A 26995-nucleotide genomic window follows, 5' to 3' on the forward strand; every position below is an offset into this window, starting at 1 on the left:
GCAAGCCTGGTTTAAGGCAGCAGATGTGCAATTTAGTATCTTTCCTCACAAGTAAGATGGGCCTTTCTCCTCCTGTTCTTTTGCCATTTTTAATTGATTGAAAAGCAGGGAACAGAGAGAGTCGGACAGTCAGAGATCTTCTATGTGCTGGTTCACTCCTCAAATATCTACAGTAGTCAGAGCTGGGTGCTCGATCCAGAGACTGGGTGCTGGGGACTGGGCAGCAGGTGAGGAGATGGGGGAGGGACACACAAAGGCTCGGAAACACACACAGAGGGACACTGAGAGATGCAGAGGATGGTAGAATGAGAGAGGAAAGAATGAGAGAGAGAGGCAGACAAAAGGAGGGAGGGGAGGGGGAGGGGGAGGGGGAGGGGGAGGGACAGAAATTGAAGGCAGGCCCTGTACTCACTCAAATGCTTCCACATAACAGACAGCATCATGCACAGGCCGGGAGGAGACAAAGCTGGTCACGAATGAGAGGGGCCCGGGCATCAGCGTCCTGTGGTCGGCTGTTCCCTCCCGCCGCAGCACCTGGCCGGATGCTACAGGAAACACAAAGGTGGCGGTTCTTGCCAGGAAGCTCGTGATTGGGAGAGGCAAGGCCACACCTGGGCTGCCTTCCCAAGGGCGGGGTGGGCGGTGGAGGCTCCACAGAGCACAGGTCGCCAGGGTGTCTTGGCACGAGGGTGGCATTGGAACAGCCTTTGGGAGAGTAGAGTGGGGGGGGGGAGGGTAGCAGCAAAGGCCTGTCGGTGAGAAGGCACTGGCACAGTTAGGACGGCCTTGAAGGCCAAGGCAAGGAGACCAGGAGCCCCTGGTCACATCTGAGAAGGAAGGAGAAGCTGCTGTGCTTTGGGCACATCTGGAGAGGTGCTGGGCACATCTGGAACTGGAGGATTGCAGGCTCCCCGACACCCACGGCCTTTGCTGAGGCAGGACCCTCTGCTTGGACAGCCCTCGCCTCCCCCCGTCCCTTACATGGCAAACTCCAGGACGTAGTTTCAGACTCTTCTCAATGCTCTCTTATCCCAGGAAGCCTGCAGCAGGAACAGGTGCACCTCCTGGCTCCTCCCAGCCTGACTTGCCCAGGACTGAGCTGAGTCAGGTGTGTTTCTGACCAAGACCAGACAACCACCTGCCTCCATCAATACCCAGGCCTCCTCACACCCAGAATTTGCCTGTCCCTGCGGGAAGTCCCACCAACTGTCTGGCCTGAGTATCCAAGGCCTGAAAAGAGGGCAGGGGTGGAGTGACGGGGCGGGGCTCATTTGCATAGAGGTGCTTTGGGTTGGCAGGTCACGAGACAGTGAGAGCAGGGGAGTAGCACCCAGGACCTGGCTGAGCAAGGACGCCTTCTTTGGAGACAGCCTGCCTCTGTCTTAAACCCTTGGCGAGATCCCAGGAGCTGCTTGGCGGGCTTGGGAGGTCTGGGAAAGAGGAGAGCGCCTCCTGCAGACCCCAGGCTTGTCCCCAGCGTGGGCTGTCCCTGCCAGGAAGGAGGCCCCAGCCTCACTGCCCCGCCGACGCCCACCCAGCTGAGCCATGGATAAGTTCCGCATGCTCTTCCAGCACTTACAGTCCAGCTCCGAGTCGGTGATGAACGGCATCTGCCTGCTGCTAGCCGCGGTCACGGTCAAGCTGTACTCCTCTTTCGATTTCAACTGCCCCTGCCTGGCGCGCTACAACACCCTCTACGGCCTGGGCCTGCTGCTCACGCCCCCCCTCGCCCTCTTCCTCTGCGGCCTCCTGGCCAACCGGCAGTCCGTGGTGATGGTGGAGGAGTGGCTCCGGCCCGCAGGGCACCGCAGGAAGGACCCAGGCATCATCAGGTGCGGTGTGGCCCCCACGCCACCCAGCGAGCCCTGGGTATTGCTCCCCCTCCTACCCCCATTGGCCGTCATCAGCTGCGAGGCCCATTTGCCTGTGTCCGATCCAGACCAGGTATTTCTGTTCCTGTCACTTGCCATCTTCCCACGCCCAGTGCTGTGAGCACGGAGAGACGCAGGATTCCCAGGAATTGCTCAGGCCACGTCCATGCCTCTGGCCCTGGGTCAGGACTTGCCGCATGCATGAAGGGCTGTCCACAGCATGCGTGGTGCTTCTACACGTGTAGTGAGTGGCACGGTCTGCTGAAGGTGTTGGTGAACCTGACTAATGCAGCTGTGGGTCCCCAGTTCCACCTTCTAGCCACGCTGTCCTCTGCAGAAAATGCGGGAGCCACCATTACCCACTTACAATTCACCACGGGGCTGGGCATGTGGCTGCCTCCCATGCACACACAACCTCAGCCTCGCGGTCTCAGGGCTCACCATGGGTGCAGCTCCACTGGACTCCTGCCCTGTGACCTATGCCCCATCCAAATCCCTGGAGGCACACAGTTGGTCAGGAAAGGCACCCAAGGCCAGTGAGGGGGAGGATGGGCTCCCTGCACATGGGCAGCAGAGACAGTGGTTGAGTTGCTGCCCGGAGCTGAGTTTAGGCTCCCCCCAAAAGCAGGCTCTGATCAGGGGCATGCCACCAGGCTTGATCCTTCTGGGACCCCCACTGAGAGTGCCGAGAACAGCCCTGAGAATCAGCCCACCGAAGGCCTGGACGCGGGGTGTCTGGCTGCCGGGCCTGGCCCTCCTGGGGTGAAGGTCGGTTCCGGTCAACTCTCCTGGACTTGCAGGGAATCCTGCGGAGCTCTCAGGCAGAGCCACGCCAGGGCTTGAGACCCTCAGGTCCTCGGCCTGACAGGACTGTTGGCCAATGCAGGACACACCGCCGGTCCGCTGCAGGCCCCCAGCACCAGGAATCCTGACTCCGCGGGGGCCCCAGTCCTGGGAGCCGCAGGGGCCTGGCCACCCTGGCCCTGCCTGGGCTGGGAGCTGCAGTCACTCATTGAGGAAGCCCCGCCCAAGACTTGCCAGCCCTCCTGGGAAGTCCATCCTTGCAGCTCCCTCATCGTTCCTGCCGGGGCTGAATTCCAGCCCTTGGGAACCTCTCTCTCCTCTCCTCGCAGGTACATGTGCTCCTCGGTGCTGCAGAGGGCACTCGCTGCCCCCCTGGTCTGGATCCTGCTGGCCCTCCTGGACGGCAAGTGCTTCGTGTGCGCCTTCAGCACTTCTGTGGACCCCGACAAGTTTCTGGACTTCACCAACATGACCCCCAGCCAGGTGCAGCTCTTCCTGGCCAAGGTGCCCTGCAAGGAGGACGAACTGGTCAGGGACAGCCCTGCTCGAAAGGCGGTGGCTCGCTACCTGCGGTGCCTGTCACAGGTAAGTGGGGTGTTCCCTCCCCCAGCCCTCACACCGCACCAAGACCCTTCCCCAGCTGGGGAGCACTGTGACGAACGATTTCTCTGTGCAGACACACCAAACAGCAGGAGGTTCATGGGGGAGAGGGGTAGGAGCACAGGCCCTGTGCAGGACAGAGAGGACCTGGACTCCACTCTCTGTAGGACAGAGACCAGACGCCCACCCCCCAGAGGCTGAAGGGCAGGAGAGCACTGGGGATAGCGTCCTGCTCTGGCCCCCAGCCCATACACACGTATCCTTCCCAGCCATCAGAAACACTCATGACTGTTTATAGAGCATTTATGTGTCAGGCATTGCGTTAAGCGTTTTGTATGCACGACTTCACTGAATTCTGAGAACACCCCCGTGAAACAGACGCATTCATCCCATTTTTCAGCCAAGGAAACTGAAGCTCTGAGAGTTTAGTTTACAAGGCCAAGGTCATGGCTTATAAGAGGCAGGGCAGGGATCTGAACACACCCATCATTGCTCCTCTGAGCCACCTCCCTATAATGCAGGTCGTGCCCAGATGCCTGACTCCCCACAAGGTGCCAGCTCCATTACCCTGCAGATAAACCCCAGAGCCAGCCCCAGCCCAGACTCCAGTGCTGGGCTTTGTCACCAAGAAGTACAGCGAGGCTCACTAGGGTTACTGAGCAGAAAGACACAACCACAACCCCTACCCTTTGGGGAGTCAGACTCATGGCAAAGGGAGGGGCCAAGGTCAGGGCACACTTGATTCTGGTTACGATTGTGAGCTGACTGTGGCACTGCCCCGGGGCCTCAGTTTCCCCTGGATGGGGAAATCAAGGGCACTTGGTCTCCTCCCTGATGGTCCCTCCAGGTGTCAACCTCTGGGCTCTCACTAGTTCAGTGGAAAGAGCACAGGATCTGCAGGCAGACCAGGGCTTGCACCTGCCTCAGCTGTAAGTTGTCAGTCACAAAGAGCTTCTCAAAGTGTTTGGCTTTCTGCCCCTGGGGTATAAGTGCCTTACACGTTTGGATGGGAGCACCCTGGGGAGGAAAGTGAGAGCTTTGTCAAGGGTGGAACTCACATCCATACCGGAGGGGGACTTGGGTCTCTGCGGCTCCACATCTGTCCCTTGAAGAGCCTGGAGCGAGGGGTAGAGAGATGGGAAGGCAGAGGGGAAGGGGGTGGGGGAGGTGGAGGGGAGGGAGAGATGAAGGGGAGGGGGAAGCGAGGAGAAGGGATAGGGAAGGGATGGGGAGGGGAGGGGAGGGGAGGGAACGGGAAGGGGAGGGGGAGGGAGAAGAGTGGGCCAGGAGTGGGCTCTGGCCTTAGAGAACGGCTTCCAATTAGTCCTCATTCTTGGCCTGGGTCAGCGCTCCCCTCTCCTATTCCTAGTCTGCTGCCTCCCAACCAAAAGAACAGGGATGCATGCCTAGAGAGGAGACAGATGGGTAGGTGGCAAGATGAACGGATGCTGGATAAACAGAAGGCAGGATGGGAGGCGCACGGGTGCTAAGGGGATGCATGGTTGACAAGAAGGAGAGTTGGGAGGATGGCTGCGTGGGAAAACGATGAGTAGACAGTCCTGGGAGAGGGTGGGCGGACAGAGCAGAGGCAAGCATGTGAGAATGCACTGGGAGGGTGGGAATGGGAAGTGGAGAGACGTGAGGAAGGATGGGAGGGATTAGGGGCGCGAGGGGTGCTGGAGTTGCCCCCGAGCCCCGCCCGGCTCTTGGACGGCGGCCTCCCCTCGCTGCAGGCCATCGGCTGGAGTCTCACCCTGCTGCTCATCATCGCGGCCGTCCTGATCCGCTGCCTGAGACCCTGCTTCGACCAGACGCTCTTCCTGCAGCGCCGATACTGGAGCAACTACGTGGACCTAGAGCAGAAACTCTTCGACGAGACGTGCTGCGAGCACGCGCGGGACTTCGCGCACCGCTGCGTGCTGCATTTCTTCGACAGTATGCAGAGCGAGCTGCGGGCGCGCGGGCTGCGCCGAGCCCCAGCCGCCGCGGCCGGCAGCCCGGAGCCCCCAGAGGCTCTGGACGGCGGCAGCGGGAAAGCCCACCTGCGCGCCGTCTGCAGCAGGGAGCAGGTGGACCGCCTCCTGAGCTCCTGGTACTCCCGCAAGCCGCCGCTTGACCTCGCGGCGCCCCCGGGACTGTGGGGGGCCGGCGTCAGCCACCGCGCCCCAGCGCTGGCCGCCAGCACCAGGCCCTCCCAGCACAGCGATGTGTAGGCTGCCTCCAGGCCCCAACAGCCCGCCGCGTTCCCGCGGGAAACCCCTACGCGGACAAGGGTCAGGGCGGTCCGCAAACCGCCCAGTCTCTGCCCTTTGCAGACTCTACTACGGGGCACGCTGCACCTGGGGTGCTTGTGAAACCAGGTGAGATGGATAATTCAGGTCAAGGGACCAAACTCTGAGCAGCAAAAATCTAAATAGACCTGCCACGGTCAATGCTAAGTGATAATATGACAACCGGGGAGGCTTGTATGGGGCTTAATGTGCCACCCATTGTTCTAACTTCTCCAGGTACATTAAACTCGGTCCTCATGGTAACCTAATGAAGGCGTTGTGGTTATTAGCCCCATTTTGCAGGTGAGAAAACTAAAGCACATGAAGGTTCAGTTGCCCAAGGTCACCCCTGTAAGAGCTGGAATTGGGTCCCAGGAGGCCTGCCTTCTGGCTGATTCTGCCTGTGTGTGTGTTTTCAATGCTTTCGTTGGGTGTCTAGGGTCCTCCTGGAAAATTCTAGCAAACTTACCAGTTCCTCTTGAAAACACTTAGTTGGTAACAGGAGTCACGGTGCACTTACTCCTCATGTAGGATCTCTGTCCTTAATGTGCTGTACATTGAGGCTTAATGCTATGACGAGTACTCAAACAGTATATTTCGCTTTGTGTTTCTATGGGGGTACAAACTGTTGAAATCTTTACTTAATGTATACCAAACTGATCGTCTGTAAAAAAAAAAAAAAAAAGAAAGAAATTATCAATTCCCAACTTGACTCTCACTGGGATTAAACATGACAATAGGTCTGATCTGATTTCATCATCATTTAAAAAAAATCATCTATTATTTTTCACTTTATGTTTCTGTGTGGGAGCAAACTGTTGAAATCCTTACTTAATGTATACTAAGCTGATCTTCTGTATATTAAGATCATCGAAAATGAATCTTGATATGAATGGAAGGGGAGAGGGAGTGGGAAAGGGGAGGGTTGTGGGTGGGAGGGACGGTATGGGGGGGAAGCCATTGTAATCCATAAGTCGTACTTTGGAAATTTATATTCATTAAATAAAAGTTAAAAAAAAAAAAAAGAAAACACTTAGTTGGTGCCTCCTGATGGCCACAGCAGGCAAATAGTCTTGCAGTTTGCTGTGGAGGGGATTTTTCCGTGTTTGAAGGTCAAGGGTGCTGACCCCCCCCTGCTGCACCGTCCCCAAGCCCACCAGTTCTGGTTCTAGCCCGGTCCAGCCTCCTTTCTCAGCCCAGCTGTCTGCTCTCCCACCGGCAGGGGCTGCCTCTCTTCCTTCCCTGTTTACCCCATCCCCGCCACCCACAGCCTGACCCCTGAGTCCCATGCAGCCCCTAAGGCATTCCCAGGGGTGTGTGCCGGCTGCCCTCAGCAGACCCTGGTGAGCCTTTCTCCAGGACCAGGTACGGATGCGGAACAAAACTCTGTGAAGCACCAGTATTAGATCGGCCACTCTGCCTCTGGCTGCCACAGCAGCAAGAGTTTGGGGAAGATTTAGTATCTGCCTTCCCCGATGACTCATTCGTCATCCACATCTGGCATATCTCCCCCCACCTCCCAGCATAGATGGTGCCCACATACAGGCAGCCCTGAGTTCACCCCTGGCTTTTCTACTTCCTCAGGGCCCTGGGGCAGTGCAGGGACCCCTGGGTGTCCCCTTAGAGCCCAGCCCCCTCTATCAGGCCATCTCTGCTCTCCTGGGCTCTTGCCAAGGGACCTTGTGAGACCAGAAAGTTCCTGCGGCCCACCTGGGGCCTACAGGCTGGATGTGGTCAGGCGATGCAAATGTCTAAAATGGTGCCAGGCTAGGGCACCATTTAGGCAAATCCTTAGCAGTGATTGGGTGGAGAGGGAGAAGGGAGAGCCAGCACCCGGCCTGTGGACTGGAGGCTCAGGGACCCTGCTGGGCTCAAAGGAAGCAGAATCTGCACCAGTGAAAAGCCACCCCCTGCCTCCTCGCAGTGAGCACTTCTAGAGCAGCCGCTGTCTAGAAAGCTCTGAGTCAGGGAACAGGGATGATCCGCAGATGACCTGCCCGTGTCCTCCCAGAGGACTGTCCATTAGGACAGAGAAGGGAACAGAAATCATTGTAATCTGTGTGTAGTTCTATGCCAGGGGGATTTAGCAGGGAGAATAAGTCCCCAAGCTGGGAGACCAGGGAAGGCTTCATGGTGGAGGCGCTAGCTGAATGGATCTTGAAGGATGGGGAAGGTTTCAACAAGCAGAAAGAGAAATGAGGGGTGGGTGCAGAGCACCTAAGGGGAGGAAGTAGCAAGAACAAAGGCACAGACTTGAGCAAGGGGCACAGTGTGCTTTGTTTTCTCACTACACAGGAACTTAACCGAATGCCTTGAGCGCCCAGAGCAAGCCAGACCTACCCCTGTATTGTGGAGCTTCCAGTCTGGAAGGGGAGATGGGGTGATGACCCGGAACATCCAGCCCAAGGGAGGGTGCACTGAGCAGGCTGGCAGGAGCTGAAGACTGGCCGGAGGACTGAGGGCCCCACCACGCAGGGCTCTGAGCCCTGCCTGGGTCCTCTGCTCGGAACAGCCTTCGTGTAGCCCCCACCAGCCTCAGGCCCCAGATGATGTGGCTTTGAACCCACAAAGCCTCCTTGCCCATCCACACCACCATCTGACCCGATCCCTGCAAGGGTGACAGGCCTGGAGCAGCAGGTGCAGCCCCACCTGGGAGTAAGGGACACAGGTAGGACGTCCCCACCTAGCTGCTAAACACCCTCCCCTCCCAGTAGAGCAGCCCTCTTGGGGGCCTCAGCCAGTTCCAGGGTATAGCCCCCCAATCCCATCCTGTGGCTGGAGCTGCTTCTGGGAGACACAGGGTGAGACAGATGCTGCTAGCGAGGGCTATGGCTGCAGCCCCATCTCTGCCAGGTCTGCATGAGGAGGGGGAGATGGCAGGAGCCTTGGGGGTTAGCTCAGGACCTTGGCTTCATCCTGTAGTCAGATGGGGAGGAGAAGCCAGGGCTTGGAGCTCCTGGCTCCTGGCTTCAGCTCGGACCAATCCCAGCCACTACGGCCTTCTGGGGAATAAACCTGCAGATGGAAGAACTCACTATCTCTCTCTTTCTCTCTGTCACTCTGCCTTTTCATTTTTTTTTAAGATTTTATTTACTTATTTGAGAAGTAGAGTTACAAAGAGAGAGACAGAGACAGAGAGACAGAGACAGAGAGACAGAGAGAAAGGTCTTCCATCCGTTGGTTCACTCCCCTTATGGCCACAATGGCCAGAGCTGGGCTGATCTGAAGCCAGGAGCCAGGAGCTTCCTCAGGGTCTCCCACGTGGGTGCAGGGGCCCAAGCACTTGGGCCACCTTCTACTGATTTCCTAGGCCATGAGCAGAGAGCTGGACTGGAAGAAGAACAGCCAGGACTCGAACTAGTGCCCATATGGGATGCCGACACCCAGAGGCTTAGCCTACTATGCCACAGCACCAGCCCCCACCCTGCCTTTCAAATAAATCTTTAAAGAGAAAGAGAAAGAAAGATAGGAAGTGCAGAAGAGGAAGGGTGGGGTGCAGAGGCCTGGGTGACATCTGGCTTCCAGGGTCAGCCTCACAGGGAGGAGAGAGAGCAGGGATGATGACCAGGGGTGGGGTTCAAGTTCTGTGCCAGAGTTTAGTCCCTTGGCCCCAACATCCCTGGAACAGAAGCTAGGGAATTGGAAGAGATGTGCACTATTTGGCGAGCACTGTGGTTTTGTCACAAAATACTGTCCCAAATACGGCTCAGCTGGTGCAGGAGAGCGCGGCAGGAAGCTGTGGTTTGAAGGTGGCTGTCCCCTCCCAAGCACGGGCTTTCATGCTTTCACAGATTGCTCAATCCAATCATGCAACTAATTAACTGGTGAATGGGTTACCTTTAAAAAAAAATATATATATATATATATATTTGAAAGAGTTACACAGAGGAGAGGCAGAGAGAGAGAGAGAGAGAGAGAGAGAGAGAGAGGTCTTCCATCCACGTTCACTCCCCAGATGGCCGCAACAGCCAGAGCTGAAGCCAGGATCCAGGAACTTCTTCCAGGTCTCCCACGTGGGTGTGTTAGGTAGGAAGTCAGATATGAGCTTATGTGTGTGTGACAAAGGCCTAAGGAGACATTTGGGTCCAGCATATGCATCTCAGAGTCATCCCGATAGCGTTTCAGGGGCCCAGTGTTTGCATCCTGCCCTGCCCCTTCTGCCTGATGGTCTTCCGGGTGCAGCCCAGTATCTGCACTTCAGACACGCCCAGCCCCTTCTACTCGATAGATAACCATCCTTCCTCTAAGGCTCCTCTATGGCACCACGACGCCAGTCAGGCTCCCCCTTCTCTGATGACTTGTTGGGGGGGGGGGGCTCAGATAGGAGTTTTTCTATTTGCGTCCAGAAGATCCTTTGTTCCAAGAGGAGCAAAAGTGGGGAAGCAAGACCCATCCCCTTGAAAACCCTGGCCTCAGCTTGGCTGCGTGCTCAGTCCTCTGCCTCCATGCCGAGCCGCCCGCCCGGCCTGGCCAGGTATATTCCACTCAACCACGCAACCTCGCTCTTCCCCCAGTCCGAGCAACTGGGCACTCTCTCTCAGGTCCTGTCTGGAGAGGTGCCCATCCGTCCCTACAGACATCCCTTCCCTAATAAACCTTGCTATTTTACTTTCCACTACTTTCTGTCTCACGCCTGAATTCTTTCTTGCGTGAAGACAAGAACCCTGCCATTCACCGGTAACAGGTGCAGGGGTTCAAAGACTTGGGCCATCTTCCACTGCTTTCCCAGGCCATAGCAGAGAGCTGGATTGGAAGTGGAGCAGCCGGGACTCGAACTGGCACCCATATGGGATGCCGGCATTGCAGGTGGTGGCTTTACCCACCACGCCACAGCGCCAGCCCCGTGACTGGATTATCTTGACAGTAAGTCTGCTATAAAAGCCAGATTGGCTTGGCCTCTCACATGTTCCCTGTCTCCAGAGCCCAGTGGTGTCCTGTGAGGCATCAGGACCGCCAGCAGGAAGGCGGTCACCAGATGGTGGCCCTTGACCCTGGCCCAGAACCATGAGCCCACACCTGTCGCTCCCTGTCTTCGTGGAGGAACGACACAGGACCCTGAGCTGTTCTTCTGTCTGCTCGGCCCTTCCTGGGTTTGCTGCTGGTTCTTCCCGGGTTGGCTACCATCCCTTCCACCTCCGTGGAAGGGCGGTTCCCCCTAGCCACATTCCCCACTTCCGCGGGGGAGTGGCACACTGCCGGCCGGCTCTCTTGGGGGCTGCACAGGTGTTCCTTCAGATAGATGTTCCTGGTGCATGTTGTCTCTCTCCTCCTTTATAGTCCTCTTCCACCAATCCCAACTCGGCTACCCACACGCCGAGTACGCTGCTCTCATCCAATCAGGAGCAGGTCCTACAGTTTATTGGTTGAACTGGAGGCAGCTGTGTAGAAGCTGTTTCTCCCTTCTCAGCGCCATATTGTGGGAGAGCAGATGCATAGAATAAGTCTTAAGATTCCAGTAACAGTCTAGTCCATGTTGCTCCCCACACACACCAACCTATTTTCTTGATGACTTATACTCCTTGTGGTGTTGTGTTCTTAGCAACAGAAAACAGACCCAGGCACACTACATCTTTCTTAGGGAAAGGCCTCGCATGTCTGCTAACACAGCATGGCCCACTTGGGTTGCCTTGATGCCTTATCTCACTCTAGGCTCTGGCCTCCACCCGTGCCTTGTTCCCTGGGTCTCCAGCAGCTGCTGGTTAGCCCTCTCCTATGCAAATTGAGCGTTTCCCTAAGGGCACAGTGCTGCTGTCCTGGGGCCGGCCCCCTTTGCATGCTGCTTTTCATAACACCCCTAACTCCTGCGAGCTGGAGGGGAAGTCAGAGTTGAAGTTTGTTTTTATGTGACCCCTGCGGATGAGATGGGTCCCAGGACCACACCCTGAGGCCAGGAGGCGGGGGGCTGTGCCCATTGCACAGTAGTGGCTGACTGTGAGTTTGCTCCGGTTTGACCAGTTATGACGACCTTCTTGGGATCTAGCAGGTACCGGGGGAGGTGGAGAAGACACCAAGTGCTGCTGAATGTACCTGCAAAGACCCCTCCTGTGTAGACAGAATAGCGGGCTCCCCGGGCTCACCCCAGCCCCCAGGACTTGTGGCTATGCCACCTTCCACAGCCACAGAAGGGGCTCTGCAGACGTGACGAAGGCAGGGATTCTGAGACGGGGAGACTGCTGTGAATTGTCGGGGTGGGCCCCCACATCTCCCTGCAAGGCAGAGGCAGGACACTGGAGTCCGGGGAGCCAGGGCGTGGACATAGAGGTGGGAGCCACTGGAGATCAGAGCCCCGGGGGTGTGGGCAGTCTCAGGATCCTAGGGGAGGCAGGATCAGACGCTCCCCCAGAGCTTCCAGAAGGAACACAGCCCCTAGATTGAGATTTCTGACCACGTTGCTTTGGGCAACGAAGTTTGTGGTCATTTGTTACAACAGCCATGAAAAAATGAACACAGATTTTCAAAATGCGCTGCTAAAGCTCAGGTGCACAAATGATGCTTCTCACTACGGCAATGCTACGGCGACGTGGCGAGAGCGCGCTCTGTGCCTGGCACCGCGCTGAGCTTTTCACCATAACAGTTCAAATGATGCTCACTGACGTCACCTGCCCTTGACTTCAGTGAGCACTGCAACCAAAATTCCTGGCCTCTAGCATGATGGATTTAGAAGCCAGTCAAATTGTGTTGCGTCAAGTGTCCTGCAGAGCTGCTACAGGTAAGCAGAGCTCACGTGTGTGGTCAGAGCAGGCACCTGCAGCCAGCGTGGGCGCCACTGCAAGAGCACAGTAGCTGTGACCAGGCAGCCATGTGCCTGGGGCCCTGCGACCACCCTTCCATGTCCTGAGTCACCCCAGGCCATCCCTGCCTCCAGGCTGTGTGCCAGGCCTTTGTTAGCCAGACATGTGGGCACTTCAGTGGACACACACAGATCCTTCATCCTGCTGCAGCCCTGTGTGTCCCCCTGGGGACTGCCCCAAGGCCCCACCTCCTATGAGGCTGCTCCCCAGCTGTCTCCTATTCATGACACACTGCCTAAGAGATCGGAGAAGCTGATTCAGCCACAGCAGCACCCTGGGCTCAGAGGCCACTCCTCCACCTTCAGCTGATAACCTCTTCAAGCCTCAGTCCCCAGTTTCATAAAATGGGGACAGAGGTACCCATCCCATCACACCGTATGAGCTCCCCTCCCCTCCCCTCCCCTCCCCTCTGTCAGAGCTGTCAGGCGCTCTGTGTAAGGTGCCCGTCCCAGTGTGCCACGCGGGGCAGCCCCGGGCCCTGCGGGGACCATCAAGCTCAGACACACGGAGACCTGGCTGCGGTTGCACGACACGCACATGGGCCCTCGTCATCACAGCAAGCTCACACCCAGGCACGTCAGGGGGACACAAATTCCCCCGTCCCTGGAGACCCCCACCTGGGCTCTACCTCAGCTGCAGCCCCACCCCCTGGCTGCAGACAGGAGCCATCTGGTCGGAGCTAGAGCTGACCTGCCCCTCCAGGGGAGCTGGGTATCAAAGGGAGCCCTGGAAACTCCTCCCCTTTGATATATGCATGGGCAGGGGTAAGGGGGGCTGGCCTGGTTCCCACAGACACAGTGCAAATGGAAAACCCCACCCCTTTATTTTTTGATCTGGGAGAGCAGAGGGAGGAGGTGGGGTTTGCCATCGGCAGCCCACCACACACAGACACACCCGCAGACCCAGGCAGGCTGGGCACAAAGGCACCTGCCCGGCAGCTGTGAAATCCGAGTGCTCCCACTCCCACTCCAAGTTGACTCCATGCCACGCCCACACGAACACAGTCTCCCACTGCTACCACGTCACCAGCAGTGGCACCCCGCTGCAGCCACCGCCACCATAGCCATCATTGCATCACCGCCCCCCACCCCCGTTTCTGAGCTGATGGAGGACACCCGGGGCCCAACAGAGCAGGAAGGAAAGGCCTGGTAGGCCCGGCAGAAGGAGGGAGACACGCCTCCGAGGAGCCCCAGGGCCTGCATTCTGCAGTTTCTTCCCAGCCTGGATCCAAGGCTGTCCTCTCCTCCCTGGACCCATCCTGCACCCACCCAGAGCTGGTCCCCATCAGGAGTGGCCCTTGTGGCCAGAGGTGTCGGGATACAGAGAAGCTTACAAAGGAGGGGAGAGGGGGGCGGGGCAGGCGCCTGGCCGCACCCACAGGATCAGCCAGCACCTGCCTCAAAGTTTCCTCGAAGCGACAGTGACCTCAGCCACTGCTCTGAGCTCTGCCAGTTCCAGCCTGGAGGGCCCGAGTCGCGAGGTGGGCTCTCCATGGGCCGGGCGGGCAGCGGAGGCGGTTCCAGGGGCAGCGGTGAGGTGGGCAGCAGCCTCGGGGCCCTGCGTGGGCCACGATGGACAAGTTCCGGATGATCTTCCAGTTCCTGCAGTCCAACCAGGAGTCCTTCATGAACGGCGTCTGCGGCATCATGGCCCTGGCCAGCGCCCAGATGTACTCGGCCTTCGACTTCAACTGCCCCTGCCTGCCCGGCTACAACGCGGCCTACAGCGCGGGCATCCTGCTGGCACCCCCGCTCGTGCTCTTCCTGCTCGGCCTGGTCATGAACAACAACGTGTCCATGCTGGCCGAGGAGTGGAAGCGGCCGCCGGGCCGCCGGGCCAAGGACCCCGCCGTGCTGCGCTACATGTTCTGCTCCATGGCTCAGCGCGCGCTCATTGCGCCCGTCGTCTGGGTGGCCGTCACACTGCTGGATGGCAAGTGCTTTCTCTGCGCCTTCTGCACGGCCGTGCCCGTGACCGTGCTGGGCAATGGCAGCCTGGCGCCCGGCCTGCCCGGCCCCGAGCTTGCCCGCCTGCTGGCCCGGGTGCCCTGCCCTGAGATCTACGACGGCGACTGGCTGCTGGCCCGCGAGGTGGCCGTGCGCTACCTGCGCTGCATCTCCCAGGTGAGCCGGTGCCCTCACAGGCCAGGGCTCCTGGGGGAGGGGATTGGGTGGACCTGTGCCCCCCCACCTCTCGGAAACAGGGCTTCCTGTCCAATGGCGTCCCAGGGAGGGGAGTGCTAAAAGGTGCCCCCCTGGAGCAGGTGCTGTGCTTCCCTGCCTGCTGTCCTGGGGTCCCTGGGGCTGACCCCACCTCCTCCACGCTGAGCTTGAGCTTGGGGGCTGGGAGCATTCGCATCCGTTTCCTCTTCTAGGCCCAGCCGTGGGGAGGCCAGTGAGTGACTGGGCCATTTGGCTACATTTCCCTGGCAAATGGCCCCAGCTGGCATGTCCGTGGTTGGGGAGTGGGAGCTGAGGGACCAGCACGGCTCCATGCAACTTGAAGGCCCCTCCTGGGCCAGGACCTCTCTCCTGCAAAGCCTCTGTCGCCACCCAGCTGCCCCCCGAGACTCACACCCTGAGTGTCCAACACAAACTCTGCTTCCCTCCCAAACCCGAGCCCTCTCTCTTCTGGGTCACCCAGGCCTTGCCGGACCCTGAGACCACCATGTCATAAGCTGAAGGGGTCTGCAGAGGTCACAAGCTGCCTGGCCCAGAGACAGGCTTTGCTTTCGTGCCAGAGACTGAACCCTAAATTTAGCTTTAGAATCCATCAGTATCGTTCTACACAGCAGAGCGTCTCACGTAAAAATCACATTTCCAGCTCCACTTGAAACTTCAGAGGATCCAGTCTCCCCCCAACCCCCAGCCCACGTTTGCTCGTTAAGCAGCCTGGGGGTGGCCCCCAAATGACCACGCACTCAGCAGCCCCCCACTACATGTCTGCTCAGACTCACCTGCCCCACACTGGGCATTAGCGTGTGTGTGTCCCTCCTCCTGAGCTGCCCAGACTCTGTTCTGTGTGGCCAGGGCCTAAAACACAGGAAGACAGGGACCAGCCTGCCCCGGGGCCCCATGGACACTCATTGACAACAGAGCTAGGATCTTCAGCACAGATGTGGGCCACTCATCCGAGTCGTCTCCGGCCCTCATAGGCCAGGCAGAGAGCCCGCCTGGAGGAGGTGCTCATTTGGCATCTGTAAATGACAGGCAGGCAATACCAGAGCTCAGAGGAGAAGGGTCACTGTGTCTACAGCAGGCAAGGAAGGCTTCCTGGAGGAAGAGGCACAGTCAGTGAGGGCTTCCTGGTGGAGTGAGCATGGCTAACAGTTCCTGAGCAATATAAGCCAGGCACTGTGCAAAGTGTATCATCTCAGTTCTCACAACGCCTGCTTGAGACGGGTTATCCGCAGCCCTGTGCTGAAACTGAGGCACAGAGAAGTCAGGTGCTTTGCTCCTGAGTAAGCTGTGAGAACTGGGTCCAAACCCAAGCAGCCTCACTCCAGGGTCTGCCCAGTTAACTCCTTATGCCCTGAGTGGTCAGCCATGGCTGATGTATCACTCATGTCCGCATTCCCATGAAGTGGGTATATGCCTATGCCCATTTTACAGATGGGGAAATGGAGGTCTACAGGTGAACTCACCTGTCCAGTCCACGCTCTCCACTCTAAAGGCCCTAGCATAGAGGCTGCTCTGGGGGTCTGGCCAGGGCTGGAGGCAGGAGGTGGGCACCCACTGTGGCTCCCTGTCCCCGCAGGCCCTGGGCTGGTCCTTCGTGCTGCTGACCACGCTGCTGGCGTTCCTGGTGCGCTCTGTGCGGCCCTGCTTCACCCAGGCCGCCTTCCTCAAGAGCAAGTACTGGTCCCACTACATCGACATCGAGCGCAAGCTCTTCGATGAGACGTGCACGGAGCACGCCAAGGCCTTCGCCAAGGTCTGCATCCAGCAGTTCTTCGAGGCCATGAACCATGACCTGGAGCTGGGCCACACGCACGGGGTGCTGGCCACAGCCCCCAGCACCTCGGCGGCCCCCACGCCCCCCGACGGCCCTGAGGAGGAGAGGGAGAAGCTGCGGGGCATCACCGACCAGGGCACCATGAACAGGCTGCTCGCCAGCTGGCACAAATGCAAACCTCCCCTGCGTCTGGGCCACGAGGAGCCCCTGGTGGGCAACGGCTGGGCTGGCGGCGGGCCCCGGCCCCCACGAAGGGAGGTGGCCACCTACTTTAGCAAAGTGTGAGCCGTGGCCCACAGCCCCATAGACCCCGCACCAGCCGCTGTGCTGGGCCGTCAGCCCCACAGCAGACCCGTGTGTCCAGGCACCCGCCCACCCATCGGAGGAGGAAGCTGGGAGCCAGCAGAGGACCGCATGCTTCCAGCCGTGACACGGCCTGTGGCCCTGGGGCAGGGGGGCCCGGAGCAGTATCAGAAGCCTCAGAACTGCCCTGGGGGCACGGGGAAGGAGGACCCCCACCCACCCAGCTCCCCCAGGCCACTCTAGAGCTGCCAGCTTTGCCCCTTCTTGTCTGGGATGTTTGCTCAGGGCTCAGGCAGTGGGAGGGCACCTGACCCTCTCCTGATTTTGACTGGAGCCCCCGAGGGAGGCTGAGTGGGCCCAGTGGACATAACAGCCAGGAGGCCAGAACTAGGGGAGTGCCTGGGGGGGTATGGATACCACGGGGGCCATGGGACCACTGTCAAGGTGGACTGTGTATTTATTTAGCACTGAGCAGAAAGGCCTTCCATGGAGGGGGTCCCTGGAGCCCACCCTGATACCCATCTCACATCCGTGTCTCGGGGGAAGTCGGACATCTCTGGGGCTTGGGAAGCCAGAGACAGAAACTGACCAAACTCCGTTGTTGGAGGAGGCTATGCCCTGGGGTGGAGATGGTGGGAGGAGCTGCCCAGAGAGAGAACAGCCCAGACCCCAGAGAGCTGGCAAACCGTGTCCCTGGGCCGACTGCTTCATTTTCTGGGCCTCCGTGTTCTCATCTGTGTGATGGGGATAAGGACACTTAGCTCAGGGGCTTGCTGTGTGTAGGAGCACAGGGCACGCACGCAGCAGGTGGCTGATAGGTTTTTTGCTTTCTGAGCCCGGGCTGGGGTGGGGGATTGTCTTCATGGAGGAGCAGGACACAGGGATGCAGAGGGCCCTCTCACCTTCACAGCAACCCCCACCCCCTGTGGAGGAAAGGGCAAGATCAGCAGGGCTGAGGCCCTACGGCAAGTGGCCGACTTCTCTGTGCCTCAGTGTGTCTGTTTGTGAAATGGATATTAAAAGACCTGTTTTTTCAGGATTGTGGTGAGCATATAGGGAGATAATTTTTATTGTTTTTTAAAGATTTATTTATTTGAGGGGAGGGGGAAATGTCCCCAGATGAAGCCAGGAGCCAGGAGCTTCTTCCAGGTCTCCCACGTGGGTGCAGGGACCCAAGGACTTGGGCCATCTTCTACTGCTTTCCCAGGCACATTAGCATGGAGCTGGGTTGGAAGTGGAGCAGCCGGGAACCAAACCAGTGTCCATATGGGATGCCGGCACTGCAGGCCATGCCAGCCCCGGGAGGTAACTTTTGGGGAAGGATCTGGGGCTGTGTGTGGCACCTGTAAGGTCTCAACCAAGCAAGTAAATATACACTGGTCCTGTTGCCCTCACCCCCGTGCTGGACAAGCCCAGCTGGGGGGGGGGGCGTGCAGCAGGGGGCCGCTCAGCAGGCCCACCCTCAGGAGCCACTGCAGAGCTGAGAGGGGTCGGGGTCACCCCGTGCACCCTGGAGGCCGTCCAGCCTGTCCCTGGGATTCCCCTCTCCAGCATTCCTGAAGTACCAGAAGCCCGCCTTCCCGAATTCCCCAGTCACCGGTCAGTTCCAGGCGCCGGCCTCAGGGGACCCCAGGCTCCAGCCATCTGGAGATCTGGAGCAGTCCCCGGAGGCAGCCCAGCCACGGGAGAGAAGGGCCGAAGCCGGCGTCGGGACAGGTGTCCGGCTGCAGCAGCATAGCTCTGAAGGAGACAGGGCAGAGCAGGGGTGCAGCCGAGGGGATCCAGCCGAGGGGTCGGCTTCGTGCTGAGCAGATCAAGCCCCTGGCCCTGCCAGGGCGGGGTAGGGGTGTGAGGGGCGCCGCAATGGGGCCGGCCCAGAACAGATCCCCCCGGGGGGGCCCCGCCTGGCCCCTGAGGAGTCCCCCAAACTGGTGCTGCTGGTGTGGCGTGCAGTGGCTGGGGCAGGGCTGGGGCAGGGCTGGGGCAGGGCTGGGGCCAGCGCGCGGGCGCCTGGGTGGCCAGGAGGCGCCTGACTTCCTCTGGGCGCGCACCGCCCTCGCCGCCCGCCCTCGCCGGCCCGGCCCGGGACGCTGTTTTTTCCACTTGCCGGCGCGCACGCTCCATCTGTTTCCTTTCTTCTGCTCGTGAGTGAGGTTTGTTTGAGACGCCACCAGCTTCCCGCTCTGCTGGAAGCCAAAGCAGCGAAACCAGCCAGGGCCGGGAGAGCGCTTTAAGTGGGGGGCAGCTGCCCGCGGCCGCAGGTCCAAGAAGCCACGCCTGGAGTCCCCGTGTCCTCCGGGCCCGTGCGACGAGGCCCTGCAGCCGGTCCTCAGGTAAGGGAAGCCTCCTGCCCGGGGTGTGCCGGGTGTCCCAGTGATTGGCCGAGGGATGGGGGGGATCCCCCGGCTGGGGCTCCTGCTACAGGGCAGGGCCAGGGGTGCCCTCCCAACACAGCAGCCAGGCTTTGGTGGAGACTGAGGTGGGAGGAAGGCCTCTGGGGGTCCTAGAAGGTGGCCTGATTCGTCCTGTGCCCCTGCCCACCTGGTCCAGACATGTAGGGCCCCCACAGGGAGCTAATCAGGGCGGTAGGAGCCAAGACAGGGAGACAGGCGGGCTTTTCCCCCACTCTTTCCCAGGGAGGGGCTCCCGGGCTGGGAGCTGGGGGAAGACGGAGATGGGGATGATTTCTCCTCCTCTTGGCTCCCACAGCCTCTGCCTGGCCCATGTGGTGGCGTCGGCAGGGGCTGGGGGCAGGGGCTGGGAGAGGAGGTGGGGAAGGAAGTCAGGCAGGTCCCCCCAACCTGTGTATGCATCCCACCCCGCCCTTCGCTTGTCCTTTGGCCCAGTGATTTTTGTTTTTCATCCTGGAGATGAGGAAGACAAGGGGCCCACCCCGGCCTGTCCCGCAGGCTTGTGTGGGTGGAGCCTGGGAAGGGAGTTGGTGCTGAACTTTGCTGGAGCCGGAGGCCACAGCCGCTGGCGGGCAGGCTGCCCACACAGGCCCAGCAGGCTCCTAGGGGCTGGTGGGTGCCTGGTGGGATCGCTGGGCCCTGGACTTCATCCCAGGCCCCGGCTGGGCTCGGAGCTGCAGGGCTGCTAGAGCCTACCGGGTAGGGAAGGGGCTGGCTGAGGAAGAGGCGGCTCGCCAGGGCTCTGTGGATGGACACAGGGCGAGGTTCGTAGGAGACAGAGAGAATGGAGACTCGCTTAGCTCCTGCTCCCCATGGTCCCCTTACCCATCCCCTTAGGCTGTGGTCAGAAGTCCTGCCCAGCACCTCTCTGTATTCAGATGGCCTCGAGCAAGTCCCTTTACTGGCTCCAGGCCTTGCATTCCTGATACTTGAGGTCACGAGCTCATCCCAGCCCTGCAGGACAGGCACCGTGTACTCCTTTTCTCTTCCCTCCAGCATCCTTAGGAAGAGAGCAGGGACCAGAACCATCTACGCTTTTTCACAGCTCAGGGCCCGGAGGCCCAGAGCGAGCCATGAGGGCTGCTGAGAGAGCCGCCTGGCCCGGGCCAGACCCTGAGGTCTCCAGAGCAGAGGGCTCCCATGAGCTGCAGAGGGTCGGCCACTGCCTGGAGGCCCTGCACCCCCAGGACACCCACTGCAGCTCTGGGACCTGTGGCCTGAGGACACACCCTACGGACAGTTCCAGGACCCCTCAGCACATTAGCAGCTCTCTGGAATCCGGAGGAAGGCCCATGAGCATCCTGCAGCCTCGACACCACGGGGCCTTTGCAAACCTCTACCCCGAGACAGAAGAGAGCATGGAGGGGGCAGAGGACCCCGATAGTTTGAGACAGACCAGAGCTCGGCTCTCAGTTCTGCCGCTGGCCTGTGACCTGGCCAGTAGCTGGCCCTTTCCCGTGCACGGTGGGGAGAGGATAGCGTGACGGAGGGATTTGGGAAAGGGCGACAAGGGGCACCTGACAGGTGCAGGAGCCCAGGAGCGGTGGCTCCCGTCACTCCCCAGGCCCCTGGCACCTGCCTTTCTCACCAGCCTGGCCACAGGGCGTCTTCCTCAAACCCCACTTTCGGAGACCACCATTTCTCAGACACCTGCTGTTCCACAGGAGGTGCCGGGCCAGCCACTACAGGGGGTAAAATGGCACACCCACGCGCACCAGCCTGCGCCCTCGCCTAGCCCCACCAGGAAGCACCCTCCGCCTCCTGCTGCCCCTGCTGCCCTGGCTCCCCGCCCGTCACCATGGCTGCGCTGATCGCAGAGAACTTCCGCTTCCTGTCACTCTTCTTCAAGAGCAAAGATGTGATGATTTTCAACGGGCTGGTGGCCCTGGGCACGGTGGGCAGCCAGGAGCTGTTCTCTGTGGTTGCCTTCCACTGCCCCTGCTCACCGACCCGCAACTACCGGTATGGGCTGACGGCCATCGGTGTGCCCGCGCTGGCGCTCTTCCTCATCGGCGTCATCCTCAACAACCACACCTGGAACCTAGTTGCCGAGTGCCAGTACCGGCGGACCAAGAACTGCTCGGCTGCCCCCAACTTCCTCCTCCTGAGCTCCATCCTGGGCCGCGCGGCTGTGGCTCCCGTCACCTGGTCTGTCATCTCCTTGCTGCGTGGCGAGGCCTATGTCTGCGCCCGCAGTGAGTTCGTGGACCCCTCCTCGCTCACAGCAGGGGAGGAGGGCTTCCCGCCAGCCCATGCCACGGAAATCCTGGCCAGGTTCCCTTGCGGAGAGGGCCCTGCCAACCTGTCGGGCTTTCGGGAGGAGGTGACCCGCAGGCTCAAGTATGAGTCCCAGGTAAGAGGCTGTGTGGAGGGGACACTCCTTTCCTTCCCGGGGTGGCCCGTGTTTAGCCAGAGCCGGCCCTCGGGGGCTGGGGTTCCCTGGAAAGCACTAGTTACCTGCATGGGGAACAGGGCTGGTTCACCTTCGGGTCAGCGCTTGGCAGCGCCAGGAACAATTGTAGTCCCAAGTAAGAGATTTGGGTGTTTGAATTTTTATTTATTTTACTTGAAAGGCAGAGACACAGAAAGAGATTTTCCATTCACGGGCTCACTTCCCAAATGCCCACAACAGTGAGGGCTGAGCCAGGAGCCAGGAACTCAATTTGGGTTTCCCACGTGGCTGGCAAGGACTGAGGTACATGAGCCCTTACCTGATGCCTCCACTGGTAGGAGGAGCCAGGACTCGGGCCAGATCCTCCAATATGGGATGCGGGCGTCCCAAGCGTACCCAGTGCCGGGATGCTCCACAAGCTGAGTGAGTCTTGATCCCAGCCACAGAGAAGCCCTAGCCCAGCCAGGCTGAGCATGGACTGCTGCGAGCCAGCAGAAGCACCGGCTGTGCGCCGTGGGCTGACCGTGGAGGATGTACACCTTCCTGGCCCAGACCCAGCACTGAGCCTGCCTAGCAGGAGGCCCTGGGGTGGGAGCTGGGTGTGGAGTCAGGGGGCAGTTGCTGTCCTGATCCTAGTGGGGAGGGTTTAGCTGAATTCAGGAGCGCAGGCTGTGCTGTTGGGGAGAGAGGGAAGGTAAGAGGGCTGGGCAGAAGCAGATGGTGTGAAGTGTGTACTCGGGAGAAGCACAGGAGACGGGAGAGCAAGACTTTCTGAAAGCTCTGTTCTCATGAGTACATGAGAGATGTAGCGAGGGCCAGCGTCGTGGCACAGCAGGCTAAGCCACTGCCTGCAGCACCAGCATCCCGCAAGTCCCGGCTGCTCTGCTTCCAGTCCAGCATTCCTGCTAAATCACCTGGTCAGGCAGCAGAGGGTGGCCCAAGTACTTGGCCCCTACCACTCACATGGGAGACCAGGATGAAGATCCTGGCTCCTGGTTTCCGCCTAGCCCAGACCTGGCTGTTGTGGCCACTGGGGGAGTGAAGCAGTGGATGAAAGATCTCTGTCTCTCCCCCTCTCTGTTGCTCTGCCTATCAAATAAATCTTAAATTAAAAAAAAAAATCAGGCAGAGCAACAGGGCTCCAGACGGCACCAGTGGGGAAGATAAGCAGAGAACAGAACTGGTGCTGCTCAAATGCCCAGAGAGGGACCTAGTGGGAAAGAGTTGACATTGACTGGCCTTGCCTCCAACAGGCTCACATCCAAGCACATGGGTGATCTCACCCACGGCAAGTAGCATTAACGTGAGGAACCAGGCTACGAGGGTTCAGGGGAAGGCAGGATGGTTCCCAAAAGGGTCTTAGGCGGCTCCCTTTAGGTGGTAACTCAGCTGAGCCCAGCAGTTGGGCTGGGTTTTGATGGGAGGAGACGATGGCGGGAGAGGAGCTGCCTTTGAGGTTAAGGAAGTGGTGGCAGAATCTGAGAGCAGAGAAACTGCAGCGGGAGTGAGTAAGGGGCGAGTGGGGAAGCCCAGCCAGAAGCGGCCTGTGTCCTCTCCCTGTCTCTGGGGTCGGGGTGGGGGCAGGCAGCTCCGCGCCCCTCCTGAACACCGCCCATTCCCTGCCAGCTCTTCGGGTGGCTGCTCATTGGCGTGGTGGCCATCCTGGTGTTCCTGGTCAAGTGCCTCAAGCACTGCTGCTCCCCGCTCAGCTACCGCCAGGAGGCCTACTGGGCGCAGTACCGCTCCAACGAGGACCAGCTCTTCCGGCGCACGGCCGAAGTGCACTCGCGGGTGCTCGCCGCCAACAACGTGCGCCAATTCTTTGGTTTCGTGGCGCTCAACAAGGATGACGAGGAGCTGATTGAAAAGTTCCCGGTAAAAAGCTCTCAGCCAAGGCCACAGTGGAATGCCATCACCGGCGTCTACCTGTACCGTGAGAACCAGGGCCTCCCGCTCTACAGCCGCCTGCACAAGTGGGTCCAGGGCCTGGCGGGCAATGGCACGGCCCCTGACAACATAGAGATGGCCCCGCTGGTCTCCTGAGGGCCTGCTCCCCACGCCCCTTGCAAATGGCTCTACTTGGTCTCAACTGAACCCCACTGCTGGCTCACATGGGCATCAGAAGGAAGAACAGGCGGGGGACAAGGGCCACAAGGTGCTCTGGGGTGTGCGGAGATCCCACAGACAATGGGGTCAGCTCTGACTGGAAAGCTGAGACCTGCAGAAATCCTTTTTCCTGTTGCTGCCAGCCCATCTGGTCTATGGCTGTGGTCAAGACTTTCCCAGAGCTGGTGCATAAGACTGGCAGAACTGCAGGCCGGGAGGCCTCAGCCAACAGAGCCAGGTGACAGCAGAATGCACCGGCGGCACCCTGTAGCGTGCTGAGAAGCAGTTTCTAATTCATGGGGACACTGGGCTCACTGACGGACCACTGGGAAGCTGCCCTCCAGTGTGTGCCTCTGGTCTTGTTTTTTATCTTTGAGTTTTTGATAAAGCTTTTCTTGCTATAAAGGACTAACTTTGTATCTCTAAAGTTACAAGAGGTGACTAAAGGGGTCACATCACAGTGGTCAGCCCCAAATCCCGTGCTCTGTGGGAGCAAAGTGCACTGGACTCCCATGGACCACGGGGTGGCAGCAGTGCAGAGAGCAACAGGCGTCCACTCGGGAAGACCCTGGGCTGATGGTCTCTCAGCAGCTGGATTCAGAGGTCTGATCCGATCTAGGGAACAGAAGGAGTCTGGCCTTTCTTAGAGGGAAACTCAGTTTTTGAAATTTTGAGTCTGAAGGTCCTGCACTTAACAGGACTGAAGTAGCCCTTTACCCTAACACTAGTGTCTAAGAACCGCCAGCCCCTGCCTCCCTCCCACCCCAGCCCATCCCCCTCCTTGCCTCTAAAACCTGCTCTCAGTAGCTGACTCCGTCACTTCTCCCTGGAGAAGCTCCCGTGACATGTACGGCCGTGCCAGGACTTTGCCAAAAAAGAACTGGTTTCAACGACTAGCCACTCTGTGAGCCTGCGAGAGTTCTGGAATGTAGCAGATTTGGAGAGGTGAGGTCATCCGGCCAGGGTGGGCCTGGGATGAGACCCAGCAGGCGGCCCAAGATGACGTCTGAGGCTTTCCTCAGCTGCCCGGGCTGCCTGGTTTCCCTTCCAGGCTCGGCCTTTGTCCTCCAGTCCCAGCTCAGCCTCCAAACCCTCGAGGGCAGAACAGAGGCTGAAAGAACACCCCGGGACTCTAGAGCCTGAGGGGAGGGCCGCTCTCTGGGCCTGCGCACCTCTCCGGCTGGACAGAGAGCCAGGGACAAGGTGGGATCTGGACTGCAAGATCCACGGACGGCAGCCCCCACCCCCTCTCGTGCTCCCCAGGGAACTTCCTGAAGAAGGGACATGAAACTTTCCTGGGAGCCCAACCGCCCATTGCCTGCAACAGCTGAGCAGCCTCAGAAAAGGAAAATGACGACACACTATGGTACTTAAGGGAAAACAAGCACAGAGGAATTAAAAATCTAAAATTCCTTTTTATCCTGACAGGATGACACCCAGGGTGCTGCAAAAAAAGCAGCGGTTAGAACGAGTCTTTAGGTGGCAGAGCTCTGCTCCGGCCTGGTGCCTGCGGTGGGCTGGCCCGGCCCGGGGCCGCCCGGGGCCGCCTGTGCGGAGCGATCCGCTAGTCCTCCAGCACTGAGCTCCTGGCCTCCACGTACTCCAGGGCCTTCGCCTTGACTGCCTGCACGTCCTTCTCCGTGCCGTGTTGCTTCTCGTAGTCCAGGTAGCGCTTGAAGAAGAATTTCATTCTCTTGGGGGCCAGGCTCAGATGAATGACACGCTCGAAGATGTCCCTGTGGGGAGGAACAGGGCAGTGAGCGCCTCGGGGCCCCGCTCCGAGACTCCTGGCCGGGCTCCCCCACCTGCCCTCCAGCTCGGGAGCCGGGGCCCTCCGTGAGTCAGCTCTCCCACTTCTGCGTTTCACTACTAACGTGCACTCCCACATGTCTCAGGAAGAGACCACCATCCTCACTTTACCTAAAGTCACACACTGAATCAGGCCCAGGCCACCGGGATGGGGACAGTCAGTGGGGGACGGGTCAGTGAGAAAAGCTCAGCTTAAAACTCACTGAAGCAGGGTGGGCAGTGGGACACAGCAGGCTAAGTTGTGGCTGGAGTGCGCATTTGAGTCCTGGCTACTCTGTTTATGATCTGGCTCCCTGCTAACGTGCCCGGGAGGCAGCGGATGATGCCTCAAGTGGCTCTGCGGGAGACTCGGAGTTCTGGGCTCCTGGCCTCAGCCTGGCCCAGCCCCAGCTGCTGTGGGCATTTGGGGAGTGAACCAGCAGATGGAAGACCTCTCTCTTCTCTTACCTGTCTCCCTCTGTCTGCTGCTCTGCCTTTCAAATAAGTAAGTCTTTAAAAAAGTCACTGAGGGCTTGGGTGAGTTACTTCTTTCCAAACCTCAGGTCACCCACCTCTAACTCTTCCTGCCCTTGGGCTACTGGAGAACAAAAGTGAGACTATGGCTGTGTGGGTTCTCTACAGCGAGAGCCAGGCATGATGCTCTCTACGAGGGAAACCCTTGTCTCCCAGCCCCCAGGCTAGGCTCCCCACTGTGGCAGAAAAATTAGCTGGAAAGGTGAATGCCACTGGACCTGGGGTCTTAGGTGAGAGCTGTTTCTCTAGATTGAGTTAAGAGGGCTGAGGATACTGGGAACAAACTGCGGGCTAAAACACTTGAGCTTGGCCAACACTCCACCTGCCCCCCGGAATTCAGCCGTGGTCTGCCCCTCTCACCGGACTTCCTTCTGGCTGCCATGCTTGATGGTCATGTCGATGTAGACCGACCAGACGTCTGTGCGCTTCGGGTAGGTGCTCAGCGTGTTCTCGAAAATGGCTTTGGCACGCTCTGCGTCCCCCAGCTGGAACTCCAGCTGGGCAAACTTGACAATCACGTCCATGTCTGTGGAGAGAGGACAGCTCAAAGACGTGAGCAACATGAGCAGTCAGATCCACCCCCAACCACGCAAGAGGTACTGCAGGGGAGGAGTGAGACTTAGTCCCCGCTCTTGGGCCCTGGGCCGAGGTTATGACAAGAGGGACAAAGCCCCAAAAGGCCAGTGGAGGGGCCAGCGCTATGGCACAGTAGGTTAATCCTTTGCCTGCAGCACCGGCATCCCGTATGGGTGCTGATTTTTGTGTCCCGGCTGCTTCACTTCTGATCCAGCTCTCTGCTATGGCCTGGGAAAGCAGTAGAGGATGGCCCAGGTCCTTGGGCCCCTGCACCTGCATGGGAGACGTGGAAGAAGCTCCTGGCTCCTGGCTTTGGATTGGCCCAGCTCTGGCCATTGCGACCATTTGGGGAATGAACCAGCGGACGGAAGACCTTTCTGTCTCTCCCTCTTGCTGTCTGTAACGCTACATCTCAAATAAATAAAATCTTTAAAAACAAATGCTATCTTTATAAAAACAAAAAAAGACCAGTGGAGTGGGTTTAGGACCAAACACACAGATGGGCACTGCCCAGCAGAAGAAGGGGTCCCGGGGAACGACAGAATGAGTGCCGATTCCATCTGTCCTCCATCTGTCTGAGTCTGGCGTGTAAAAT

At 59.2% G+C, this 26995-nt stretch overlaps 4 protein-coding genes across 7 annotated transcripts in view; 3 read left to right on the top strand and 1 right to left on the bottom strand.

The window, feature by feature from the left end:
• The first annotated feature begins 843 nt into the window (after positions 1–843).
• On the top strand, positions 844–6389 carry CALHM3 (calcium homeostasis modulator 3). 2 transcript variants are annotated; one of them, XM_051824144.2, is made up of 4 exons: positions 844–1108; positions 1573–1832; positions 3005–3260; positions 5009–6389. In XM_051824144.2, exons 1-4 carry the CDS (start codon positions 1019–1021, stop codon positions 5486–5488), a joined length of 1086 nt encoding a protein of 361 aa, XP_051680104.1. In that variant the 5' UTR covers positions 844–1018; the 3' UTR covers positions 5489–6389. The 2 variants fall into 2 exon arrangements, with proteins under 2 accessions (XP_051680104.1, XP_017204019.2); XM_017348530.3 differs by lacking the exon at positions 844–1108 and having other exon boundaries at positions 1546–1832.
• Positions 6390–13907: 7518 nt separating this feature from the next.
• Positions 13908–16575, top strand: CALHM1 (calcium homeostasis modulator 1). Its single transcript, XM_002718596.3, has 2 exons — positions 13908–14459; positions 16093–16575. Exons 1-2 carry the CDS (start codon positions 13908–13910, stop codon positions 16573–16575), a joined length of 1035 nt encoding a protein of 344 aa, XP_002718642.1.
• Positions 16576–18619: 2044 nt separating this feature from the next.
• Positions 18620–26840, top strand: CALHM2 (calcium homeostasis modulator family member 2). Of its 3 annotated transcripts, none has more exons than XM_008270442.4 (3): positions 18620–18926; positions 20669–21357; positions 23023–26840. In XM_008270442.4, the coding sequence occupies exons 2-3, from the start codon at positions 20803–20805 to the stop codon at positions 23437–23439; spliced, it is 972 nt and encodes a 323-aa protein (XP_008268664.1). In that variant the 5' UTR covers positions 18620–18926; positions 20669–20802; the 3' UTR covers positions 23440–26840. The 3 variants fall into 3 exon arrangements, with proteins under 3 accessions (XP_008268664.1, XP_069913402.1, XP_069913401.1); XM_070057301.1 differs by having other exon boundaries at positions 18628–18926; positions 20001–21357; XM_070057300.1 differs by having other exon boundaries at positions 18628–18926; positions 20596–21357.
• Positions 24898–26995, bottom strand: part of PDCD11 (programmed cell death 11) — a 55706-nt gene continuing 53608 nt past the window's right edge. Inside the window, exons 35-36 of the mRNA XM_002718594.5 lie at positions 26185–26350; positions 24898–25238 (exon numbers count right to left, since the gene is read on the bottom strand). Of these exons, the coding sequence (XP_002718640.1) occupies positions 25067–25238; positions 26185–26350 (338 nt within the window). The 3' untranslated portion in view covers positions 24898–25066. The remainder of the gene's footprint in view (positions 25239–26184; positions 26351–26995) is intronic.

Source organism: Oryctolagus cuniculus, chromosome 15 (assembly GCF_964237555.1).
Source record: "Oryctolagus cuniculus chromosome 15, mOryCun1.1, whole genome shotgun sequence".
In the NCBI taxonomy this organism is placed as follows: Eukaryota; Metazoa; Chordata; class Mammalia; order Lagomorpha; family Leporidae; genus Oryctolagus; species Oryctolagus cuniculus.

Coding starts and splice junctions, on each gene's coding strand:
- CALHM3 (XM_051824144.2), top strand. CDS start 1,019: ATGCTCTCTTATCCCAGGAAGCCTGCAGCAGGAACAGGTGCACCTCCT. Junction 1,833..3,004: donor AAGGACCCAGGCATCATCAG/GTGCGGTGTGGC, acceptor CTCTCCTCGCAG/GTACATGTGCTCCTCGGTGC. Junction 3,261..5,008: donor ACCTGCGGTGCCTGTCACAG/GTAAGTGGGGTG, acceptor CCCTCGCTGCAG/GCCATCGGCTGGAGTCTCAC.
- CALHM2 (XM_008270442.4), top strand. CDS start 20,803: ATGGCTGCGCTGATCGCAGAGAACTTCCGCTTCCTGTCACTCTTCTTC. Junction 21,358..23,022: donor GGCTCAAGTATGAGTCCCAG/GTAAGAGGCTGT, acceptor ATTCCCTGCCAG/CTCTTCGGGTGGCTGCTCAT.
- CALHM1 (XM_002718596.3), top strand. CDS start 13,908: ATGGACAAGTTCCGGATGATCTTCCAGTTCCTGCAGTCCAACCAGGAG. Junction 14,460..16,092: donor ACCTGCGCTGCATCTCCCAG/GTGAGCCGGTGC, acceptor CTGTCCCCGCAG/GCCCTGGGCTGGTCCTTCGT.